The sequence below is a fragment of the Parasteatoda tepidariorum genome, chromosome 4 (genome assembly GCF_043381705.1).
Source record: "Parasteatoda tepidariorum isolate YZ-2023 chromosome 4, CAS_Ptep_4.0, whole genome shotgun sequence".
Lineage (NCBI taxonomy): Eukaryota > Metazoa > Arthropoda > Arachnida > Araneae > Theridiidae > Parasteatoda > Parasteatoda tepidariorum.
In genome coordinates, this window is record NC_092207.1 from 27425411 (window position 1) to 27437586 (window position 12176).

General features: G+C 29.5%; 1 protein-coding gene across 6 annotated transcripts in view; it reads right to left on the reverse strand.

The window, feature by feature from the left end:
• The window catches only part of LOC107446020 (salivary peroxidase/catechol oxidase-like), an 87083-nt gene that overhangs the window by 48506 nt on the left and 26401 nt on the right, over positions 1-12176 (reverse strand). For all 6 annotated transcript variants that reach the window (XM_071179574.1, XM_071179572.1, XM_071179569.1 and 3 more), the window contains 3 exons: positions 3481-3582; positions 2550-2645; positions 727-924 (listed from right to left, as the gene is read on the reverse strand). In XM_071179574.1, coding sequence (XP_071035675.1) covers positions 727-924; positions 2550-2645; positions 3481-3582 — 396 coding nt within the window. The remainder of the gene's footprint in view (positions 1-726; positions 925-2549; positions 2646-3480; positions 3583-12176) is intronic.

The window sequence follows — 12176 nt, forward strand, 5'->3', positions numbered from 1 at the left end:
CGTCAGCTCTACGTCAACTTTCCGCTGACGCCCAGATAAGGCGCTAGTTCTAAGAAACCAGGCCTTGAGCTAACAAACCAGTATTTTGTTGGCGTCAGCGGGACGTTGACGTCCCGCTGACGCCCAGATAAGGCGCTTGTCCTAAGAAACCAGACCTTTCAAAATTAAAATTGCCAGTTTTATGGTCAAAAGTATCTATTGATACCATGAGTCTCAATAACAAACAATTTTAAATTGAAATGAAAAAAAGGAAAGAAAATGGAAATACACGTTTTGCTGTATTTTGGTTTGATAACCGGATATCTAACTCTTAACACGTCTCAAAATTAGTTACAAAATTTATTTATGATGGATTACGCTGATAAATAAGAAACTGCTAAACAATTTTTTCAAAAGAACTATCTACTGCAGCAATATCGTGATCTAATCAGAGAATAAAACTAAATAACACTTGTGCAAACATCTCACTTTAAAAGATCTGGTAAGCAGTAAAATAGCGCTTTATATTTTATCAAGTAAGCGCCACCTTTTAGAAAACTTTGTAACTAATTTTTAAACTTGTTTGGGATAAATTTCTAGTTACCTAACCATAACGTAACAAACTGATCACTTCTAATTCATTTTTCTTAAATTATTTTTTCAAGTAGTCGGTCACTTTACGAACACCTTGTAAAGGGGAAGTAATAAGTTTACCTTTTATAAGAAAAAAATACACTTCATTATTACCTAAAAGTAGAGGCAGGAATTCACTGTATGTAATATGTTGAATTTCAGCGCAAAGTAAACGTCTGGCTTCGTGGAAGAGTATCTCATCATTCCATCCTGGATTCAGTTTAGAGAGTAGATCTGCCAATCGGTTGTGCTCTCTTAGCATTAATCCGTGCATGACACTGAGAAGAATATTTTGATTGGATCGTTTGTCACCTACAAAAATATATATTGTATCTATATAATTGTGAATAAATTTATTTTCCTATCTTTAATGAAATTATACCCTATTAACCAATAAGTATTTGGACCAGCGTGATTGAAAAGAAAAACAAACTTTATTCATAATCAATAGTTAGTAGAGCCTCCACGAGAGGCAATTACAGTGTGAATACTTTCCACAAGTCCTTGTGTGACGGCTAGAGGTATTTTCTTCCACTCGGCTTGGAGAAGACATGTAAGTTCCTTCACTGATTTTGGACGGGTAGTACACCCCTTAATTCGGCGATCTAACTCGCCCCAGAGGTTCTGTCTGGGCTCTGGGCAGGCCAGTCCATTCTATTAACCCCATTAGCACCATACTAAGCCTTGGTGACCTTCGCAACATGACAGCTGGCACTGTCTTCCTGGAAATGACAGGAGTCCACCCCGTAAAGCTGCCACAATATAACGAGCACATTGTCATCCAAAATAGTGCAGTAGGCATCGGCGTTGAGCTTACCATGAATGGGGACCAAGGGTCCCAATCCATACCAGGAAAAACACCATTCATTTGCATAGGTGTCCAAATACTTATTGGTAGATAGTGCATATAGAAAATGCTTAAGAACAATTTATATATTAAGTAGTACCGTTTCAAAGATCAAAGATTCAATCTCAAATTAAGTCCACGGAGAAAATAATTCTGGTAAAACTACCGTACTATATGGTAAAGACATTACTGGTAAAAAAACATAATTCTGATAATAAAACCAAAATATATGGTATTTAACCATTCATTTGGTAATTTTTCTATTTATAAATTGTAACGGTCTATCGGAAACTCTAGTTTCCAAAATTGTAATTCTTATTAACCACACATTTAGTGAAACATACGGAACTGGAAAATTATATGAATGGAATAAATAAATGGCTTATTATGCTATGCTCTGAAGTATCATGGCAAATTGCCAAATTTCGCCACATTTACCAAATTTTAGCGCGTATTATAAAACGTTATTTTATTGTTAATTTTTCCAAAATCATTACTAAAGTGTCTAGATAAAAACTATCGAGTTTTTGGTGTTCCCATAGAGCCAGAAACAATTTAAATTTATTATATTCTGGTAATTTTGAACAAACGTTTTTTCTCAGTGTAGACAGTTTTTTTTTCTTTTACAAAAAAAATATTTGTTGTGTTATTAATATTTATTGAAAATTTTAAAAAAAAAGATTATTTTTCTTAAACAAAATATTGAAATATTTTATTATAAACAATAAATAAAATTTTAGTTAAAATAGTTTGATTTTACAAAAATCTATTTTTAATAAGTTTTAAAGTTGATAGTTCTTGAAAAAAACAATTATTTTTTATTTTTTGCTATTTTGTTGCTGTTTATTATTATCACTTTTATTATCATCATCAAAATGAGAAGAAAACGAATTTAGGAACTGGTCAGCAAGCAGCGGCTTTGCCCCTTATCTATAAATTATTTACAAATTTCCAAGTCCTGTTAATGACGGCCATTTTAACATTCTTTTTATCTTTTCTATAAGTATTTCAACATATACTAACTTATATTAATTTATTTACAATGGTTTCTAAATTCTTCAAATTGTGTAAAGAACTTTAAGAAAATGACCTGTAGCAAAACATGGTGTTTCAACTCTGGCACATGGAAGAGCTCGGCTTCTGGGTAACATTAACTCTCCTGCAATAACTGTCCATTTCAGATTACCTATTAAAATGAAAACAAAAATAAATCCATTCAATAAACTGTATTAATATTAGATTTGATTTCAACATCTGGAAATATTTATTCAAATTAATAGAATTTTCACACGCTTCCATGTGTTTTACTATAATTTTAGAACTATAAAAAAAAATCAAAACCTTTTTAGATACGATTATAAATTTTGCTTATTCAACGAAAGTTCTTTGCAAAAAATAATTGTTACATAATTATTTATCATCTCGTTCTGTTTTACTTAATAAAGATCAATAATGTTTAAAATTTTTACTTTTTTTACATTATGCTATTTTGAATGACATAATACAAATTTTGAAAAAAATTGGTCGAAAAAGTATTTGGAAATAAAAATTTTAAAATATGACTTTTTTGAAATTTTATTGCTAAAACACTGTTATCTAGATTGCGTATAATAGAGAGCGTGCCATAATGTATATTACTTATTATCATTTGAAATTAGATTGTTTAAAACGGAGTAAAAGTTAATGTACCTCACAAATCTGAAAAAATCTTTGACATTTTTAAATTAAGAAACAATAGTAAATTATCTTAAAATATAAATTTATATGTACAATTATTATTAATTTCATAGAAATTCGGATTTAGAACTAGTTTATTTCATAACTCATAGACATTGAATGTATTTATTGATTTATTTTTTTAAAAAATTTATGCCAAATAACAATTTTGCTTCAACATAAATAAAGTTTTGAAATCAGAAACACAGCTAATCCTTTCAAAACCTTTTGAATAAAAATGATAGCGAAAGACTTATCTATTGATTAAATTTCTAATAATGTACAATAATTTACAAATACTTTACCTCCTTCAAAGCTTCTTAAAGTTTTGGTGATATTATCTGAGGATCCATAAATAGACGATCCATCAATGTAAGCAGTCACTTGATTAAGCTGTTCTCTGGGGCCTATTGTGAGGACTTTCAACATTAGAAAAGACTTCAGAGTAGAAAATTATTCAAATACGGAGATTTGGAAAATTCAATTAGTGAACTATTTGAAGTATGGATTATTTTTAATGAAATCTTTAGTTTCAAAAAGCGTTATTTAAATTGGGTGCATCTTATTAGAATGCTTTCCCTTTACACTACCGTTTGTTGTACGGAGCATAAAATAAGAAGCGGACCACCCTGAATAACTTTTGATCTAAAACTCAATCTTAATGGTTTAAAAAGTTGACCTCAAATATGTTAATAAATTAGTGTGGGCCGCGATGGCTCAGGGGATAGAGCGTTTGCCTTCCACTCAGCTGAGCCGGGTCCAAATCCCGCAGATGGCTGATCGATACGATTTCAACATCCGGCTTGCACCGAGCACGGTGCTGACGTGAAATATCCTCAGTGGTAAACGGATCAAGGGTTAGAGTCTCCTTGCCGTCAGGCTAACCGTAGGAGGTTCTCGTGGTTTTCCTAACCATGTAACACAATTGCGGGTTAGTTCCATCTAAAAGTCTTCCACGAAGACAAATTTTTCCCATAACTTGATCCAGGAGATTCCTTGTCTTCCGGATCGGGTTCAAAATCGCAAGGCTACGGAGTTGAACATTGATAGTCGTAAACCCAAAATATTGGGTCGGCTGTTCAACGACAGGTATAAAAATAAGATATAAAATAAATTATTACAGGTGATATTTTAGGTTACAAAATCAGACACGAAAGCGTACTTTTTCAGAATAAACATGCATTTTTTTTTCGAAGGAATTTGATTTTTTGTAGGTAGGTAATTTATTTACGTTGCACTAGAGATGCGCCATGGGCTATTGGCGACGGTCCGGGAAACATCCCTAAGGATGATCCGAAGACATGACATAGCAATTTTGATACTCTGCAGAGGGGATGGCTCTCCAGCTTTGGTAGCAGCGCGAGAAGTCCGGCACCTTACGGTAGAGCAGTTTAACGAGGACCAATACTGCACACCCTCGGTCTCTACGCAGGCTGATCAAAGTGGTCACCCACCCTCTTACTGACCGCAACCAGTGATGCTTGACTTCGGTGTTCTACTGGGAACAGAGTCTTTACGATCAGTCCACTGAGGGACGACTTGGATTTTGGACCCCTAATTATAGGTTGCAGTCGCAGATTGGGAAAGATGGTTCAGATAGTTTGGTCAGGAGAGCAGTCCAAGGTTGGGATCCCTTAATGTTAATTTCATTTTATGCGTGTTTCATCATATCTCGAGAACTTTTTAATTAAATTGAAAGATTTTTGCACTCAATTGCAAATTCTTTTTTCCAAAAATAATTTCATGCAAAAAATAAGTTTTATTCCACAGTTTAATACTGTTTTATTATTTTATTTAATAATAGTCGAAAAAAATTTTAATTGCTAGGTATGCAGTTTTTTCTTATCATTCAAAAGAATGCAATTTTTCAAGACGAAATACAAAATTTGAACAAAATCTGTGAATAGTTCCTGAGAAATCAAGTTTTAAAAATACGATTTTTTTTTAAAGTTGTGCCTAATTGTTTGTGTCTGATTTTGTAACTTTAAATAACATTTGCACTTATTTATTAACATATTTGAGGTCACCCCCTCGAACCATTAAGACTGAGTCTTAGAACGTGAAGTTCCGATCATGAAATGAAAAATAATTCAGAGTGATCCGGTTTTTTTTTTTTATTTTTTTTATTTTTTTTTTTTTTTTAATTTGCACATTGTATATACATAACACTGAAGAAAAAATTTTTCCGTTGCGTGAAATTTTTAACAGATCCCATATGCTTTCATATCACTGATTTCAAATCTGCAATCGGTTTCTCCTTCCAAGTTACAGTTTGTTTGTTTTTTTTAATGATATTTTCAGTCTATTTTTTGTCGAAATGTACAAGTTTAACCCCTTAACGATCGGTTAATTTCCAAGAAAACTGTTATAAAAGTGCCTATTTTTTTTATCTCTGTATCCCTGATTAGTGCTGACATCTAGTTTAAAATAAACTAACAAACTACAATTACCTTAAAAACATCCTGGTACTGCCTTTTGGTGTGTAAAATGAGAAATAAAATGTTTTCCGGGAAAAAGAAATGAATTAGTTTTATTCTTATTGGCACCTTACTACTGAACACTCCACCCCGGAAATATCACGGGAGCGAGAAATAGAGGGGGAAACCTCACCCCTTCATTTTCACGGGAGCGAGAAGGAAGGGGTTAAAAACGTTATATATAATAGTGGGTCGTATAAATGCTAAACTTATAGATGAGTTAGGGAAGAATTTTAGCAGAATTTTATATTATCTTATTTGTTTTTATATTTATTATCGTATTTTTTTGTATTTATTAGACAAATAACATCATTTCATATAAAAACAATATTTTCTTTTTAATAGACAACCAAACTGCAGTTCCACTTCAAGAAGAAATTCAAATCACAAAAAAGAAAATCTTTCGAAATACAGAAATTTTGTTTCTGTTTCTTAAAAAAAAGTATTACTTAACTAAACTCGCCAAAACAATAATTTGTGTTCCAATAAATTTTACTTCGTAACATATGTCTAGAATCATTAATTGTTGCTATAGTTTTCTTTTTTAAATATTTTTCCCTTGATGTTGAATTACTCGATGATATTATCTTTCCAAGAACTGCATTTAATTTGGATTATTATTAGAAACCTTGACGTAATGTAATAGTAACATAAGCAGTACCATTCTATTATGAAACTATTTTATTGATTCTCCATTAATCAAGATATGACAGCACCTCAAGAAGAGACGTTCAAAAAAGTTTTGCAAGAGCAAATGTTGGGTCACAAAAACGATTCTTTTTCCTACAGAAATAAAAATTGCATTATTTTCCTCCCTAATTTTTTTTTCATATTCAGAACTAGGGCTCATGAGTTGTATATTAAACATATATAAGACCCCCCAAACTAATTACTGAAATAGTATTTTTTTTATTTTCAAAAGTAATAAATAAAATTATTTCCAAGCACTTATCGTTAATGTTTATAAATGAATTTTTATGCAATATAGACGAAGAAAGTATTGTTTAGAAACTTTAAAAAACGTTGAATTTTTAAAAAGTACTTTTCAGTGCTTGATGAATTTGTTTTTTGACAAATAGTTACATTTTGGAACAACTATATTCGTGTTACATTAGAAGTAATTTAAATACCCTAAATGCTTTTAGTTTTTATTTATAATTATTTTAAGTATTAATTTGTGCTTAAACAAGACATTGCTTATCTTTTTGACCTAAATAGTTACTTTTTTTTAATTTTTTATTCCATTGCTTTTCTATAGCGTACATTTAATTTCATTTTTACACAAATAAACGTTCGTTAATTTTTACTGGAGCATTTTTTTTCCTTCAAAACTTAACAAAAAACTTCCAAGAAAATTGAAAAAAATATATATTTTTTGATTGCTTCATTAACCATCTTCTAAACAACAGTTTGTGCCAAAAATTGTTACTTTTAACAAATAGACAAAAATACTACATTAAAAAAATTAGTTAACCGAAATAAAAATGCTCCATGTTAGTACTACATTTTCTTTAATTCATCCGAGTTGAGTAGTTTAGAAGCAGCATTGGGTATATATATACTTGTATATAATGTTACAAAATAGTACATGAGTATTAATATATTACTTATGCTTATATATATATATATAATATGCTGAGTAATATATTAATACTCATGTACTCAGTAATATATTAATACTCATGTATATTAATACTCATGTATGTTATAACATTTCTTAGTCTTTCTTTATAGCTTGTCAAAAAATTACAAAATATTGTAGCAATATATTGTAAAAATTAACCAGTCAGCATTCATAATATTTATATCTACAATTTCAATATTTGCAACAATGCCAATATCCACTTATATGCTTGTGAGCAAAAACTTTATTTCTAAAATAATTACATTCTTATGAAAAATAGTTAAAATATAAAATAGAAGAAAAATGATACTGAAATATGAGTCGCCGTGTATAACATTACTTTCATAATTGATAGCTGAGGGAAAAAAACTAGTAACGTTAATCGCCAAAAATTAAGTAATTTTTTCCATACTTTTTAAAATCAAAATGCTGCATTACTATTATAAACTATGATTAACAATGAAATAAAAATAATTCAATTTGATAGTTATATTATTGATTAATAGCATTTTCATCAATTCTTTAATTTAGAAGTTCGTAATATTACGATACATTCAAAAAAAATTTGTAATAAGGAAAGAAAGAAATAGTTTTCAGAATTGCTAAAATCCTAAACAGAATTCTCTACTTTTCCTAAATGAGAAAACCAATGCGAGATATCTACTTGGACAAATTATCTGAAGACTTATTTATAGCCCATAAATATTTATATCTCCATTTCTAGGTCACTTTCCTCTGTTATACTGGAAAACATTTATTACAAATTTTTTTTCTTTCGATATCTTCTATATTTATCATTCTTATAATGCTTCAGTTGTTTATATGCTTCAATACAATAATTCAAATCTTTATCTTTATTACATTTAAGTTTTTAACCAAAACGAATTTATCTTAGGACGATTTTTTTAAATGCGATCCTCTTTCATTTTCAATTTATTTTTAATCAAAAAATAATAGTGAATATTGTAACATTATTTTCCCTTCGGTAAATGTTATATTTTTATAGAGCCATTTTCTTGTAAGCTGAAATTTTATAAGGCAACTTATGAGATTTGTGAAAAATATCATATTTCATATTTAATTTACCCATTCTTAATGTAGCAATGATGATAATTACTACTTATATATATTTTTGGCATCAATACAGTGCGCGAATTTGAGGCTAATTTTATCTAATATTCGGAATTTTATGCACTTAAAACCGTTTTGATGATTTAAGAATGGTGGTTTACACAAATTAACTTATTAAAAACATTAATTTAATCGCATAAATATTTACGCATACAGTGAGGAATTAATTTTTGTTGGACAGACATAATATGCAGAGTAAAGATGGAAAATAATTCTTTTTTAAGAAGAAAAAAAGCTATTGCACATAAACTCTACTATTAAAATATTATTGAATTATATAGTATTGAATTATATAGGGGTCACAGTATACTTGCAACAATTTTTTTAAATAAAGGTATAATCATTCATTTTGTGGATACTTTACGTGCTCATTTAACTTATAATCAATAATTTATCTTCAAAAAATATTTAAACTGTTTAATTTTTTAAAATTTAAAAAATTATTGAAAAAATTCAAGATCTTTAAATTTTTAAGGCTGTTTTTATTTTAAAATATTTTCAAAAAAATTTTTTTTCTTAGTGCTTACTTCATTCATCTTAATAATTTTGTGCATTCATTTGTTGATATATCAATTAGGATATTTTTTATAGATGATTTTGTAAAAAAGTAGAAAAAAAGGGTTAAAAATTCCTGTTGGATATATATAATATGCTGTAAAAATTGTAATACCTCATAAAATACTTATTCCATGTACAATTTAGATAAGTGTATTATACTTAAGATAAAAAAGTTTACTTCAAAGCTTTATCTTAAATAGAAAAAATTCCTTAGGAATTTAATTAAGATTAAAACAAAATCATCATCTATGAGAAATAGCACTTTAAAGTCTGTCTGCTGAGCAAGCTTCTGTATTAGGGAAATCTAAAATCATTCATAACTTTTTTAAAAATGTAGATAGAGAGATGATTTTTTTTCAGTGCATTCGAAATAGTTTGAAGTTTTATTACAAGCAATAAATTTTTTTTCGATATTTTGGTCATTTTTTGGGTATTATGTTAAGTAAACATCATTATTATCTGATATAAGAGAATTGTGGTTCTTCACTGTGGTGGATAGAGCAAATATACGACTCGTACGGTAAAAAAGCTTTGGCAGCTGAGAGTAGACATAGAACTATAATGGTCAAAAGCTTTGGAGACTGAGAGTAGACATAAAACTAAAATGATAAAAAAAGAAGCTTTGGTGGTTGAAAGTGGACATACAATTGAAACGGGAAAAAAAAAGCTTCGGCAGGTGAAAGTTTTTTTAGTAGACATACAACTGGAGTGATGAAAAGCTTTGGTGACTGAGAGTAGACATACAACTAAAACGCTAAAAAAAAGAGGGAAAAAAGAAGCTTTGGTGGTTGAAAGTAGACACACGATTGAAACGGTAAGAAAAGCTTTGGCAGGTGAAAGTTTCTTAGTAGACATACAACTGGAATGATGAAAAGCTTTGGTGACTAAGAGTAGACATACAACTAAAACGCTGAAAAAAAGAGGAAAAAAAGAATTTTTGGTGGTTGAAAGTAGACGCACGATTGAAACAGTAAAAAAAAGATTCGGCAGGTGAAAGTTTTTCAGTAGACATACAACTGGAATGATGAAAAGCTTTGGAGACTGAGAGTAGACATACAACTAAAACGCTAATAAAAAGAAGAAGAAAAAGAAGCTTTGGTGGTTGAATGTAGACATATGATTGAAACGGTAAAAAAAAAAGCTTTGGCAGGTGAAAGTTTTCTAGTAGACATACAACTGGAGTGATGAAAAACTTTGGTGACTGAGAGTAGACATACAACTAAAATGCTAAAAAAAAGAAGACGAAAAAAAAGCTTTGTTGGTTGAAAGTAGACATACGATTAAAACGGTAAGAAAAGCTTTGGCAGGTGAAAGTTTCTTAGTAGACATACAACTGGAATGATGAAAAGCTTTGGTGACTAAGAGTAGACATACAACTAAAACGCTGAAAAAAAGAGGAAAAAAAGAATTTTTGGTGGTTGAAAGTAGACGCACGATTGAAACAGTAAAAAAAAGATTCGGCAGGTGAAAGTTTTTCAGTAGACATACAACTGGAATGATGAAAAGCTTTGGAGACTGAGAGTAGACATACAACTAAAACGCTAATAAAAAGAAGAAGAAAAAGAAGCTTTGGTGGTTGAATGTAGACATATGATTGAAACGGTAAAAAAAAAAGCTTTGGCAGGTGAAAGTTTTCTAGTAGACATACAACTGGAGTGATGAAAAACTTTGGTGACTGNAAAGAATATATACATGTTGCCAACAAAAGAATAATGTAAGAAATAATATAAGAAATAATGTAATAAATAATCACTGCATCTGCGTTCACGCAGTTGCGTCTGGAACAGGGGTCACAGTATCCTTGCAACAATTTTTTTAAATAAAGGTATAATCATTCATTTCGTGGATACTTTACATGCTCATTTAACTTATAATCAATAATTTATCTTCAAAAAATATTTATACTGTTTAATTTTCTTAAAATTTAAAAAATTATTGAAAACCTTTAAATTTTTAAGGCTGTTTTTATTTTAACATATTTTCAAAAAAAAAAAAATTTCTTAGTGCTTACTCCATTTATCTTAACAATTTTGTGCATTCATTTGTTGATATATCAATTAGAATATTTTTTATAGATGATTTTGTAAAAAAGTAGAAAAAAAAGGTTAAAAATTCCTGTTGGGTATATATAATATGCTGTAAAAATTTTAATACCTCATAAAATACTTACTCCATGCACAGTTTAGATAAATGTATTATACTTAAGATAAAAAAGTTTACGTGAGAAAAAAATAGTTATAAAAAAGTTTACTAGATAAAAAATTCCTTAGGAATTTAATTGAGATTAAAACACAGAATTATCATCTATGAGAAACAGCACTTTAAAGTCTGTCTGCTGAGCAAGTTTCTGTATTAGAGAAATCTAAAATCATTCATAACTTTTTTTAAAAATGTAAACAGAAAGATGATTTTTTTAGTGCATTCAAAATAGTTTGAAGTTTTATTATAAGCAATAAAAAAAATTTCGATATTTTGGTCATTTTTTGGGCATTGTGTTAAGTGAACATCATTATTCTCTACTATAAGAGAATTATGGTTCTTCACTGTGGTGGAAAGAAGAAATATACGACTCGTACGGTTAAAAAGCTTTGGCAGCTGAGAGTAGACATAGAACTATAATGGTAAAAAGCTTTGGTGACTGAGAGTAGACATACAGCTAAAATGCTAAAAAAAAAAGAAGAAGAAGAAGCTTTGGTGGTTGAAAGTAGACATACGATGGAAACGGTAAAAAAAAAAAAAAAAGCTTCGACAGGGGAAAGTTTTTTAGTAGGCATACAACTGGAATGATGAAAAGATTTGGTGACTGAGAGTAGACATACAACTAAAACACTAAGAAAAAGGGAAAAAAAGGAACTTAGGTAGTTGAAAGTAGACATGCGATTGAAACGGTAAAAAAAAGTTTCGGCAGCTGAAAGTTTTTTAGTAGACATACAACTAGAATGATGAGAAACTCTGAAGACTGAGCGTAGACACGTGACTAAAACGGTAAAAAATAAACAAATAAAGCTTTGGTGGGTTAAAGTACGGGTAAAATTTACAACTGAAATAATTAAAAGCCTTGGTAGCTAAAAATAATAGACATACAATCGAAAAGGATCAAGTTACTAAATTTATCAAAAAATACAAATGTACTATTGCTGCAAAACCATATCTTTTTTTAACAAATTGAGATTTTAGACCTCTGCTATAAAGGGTAGCCACAATCTGAAAG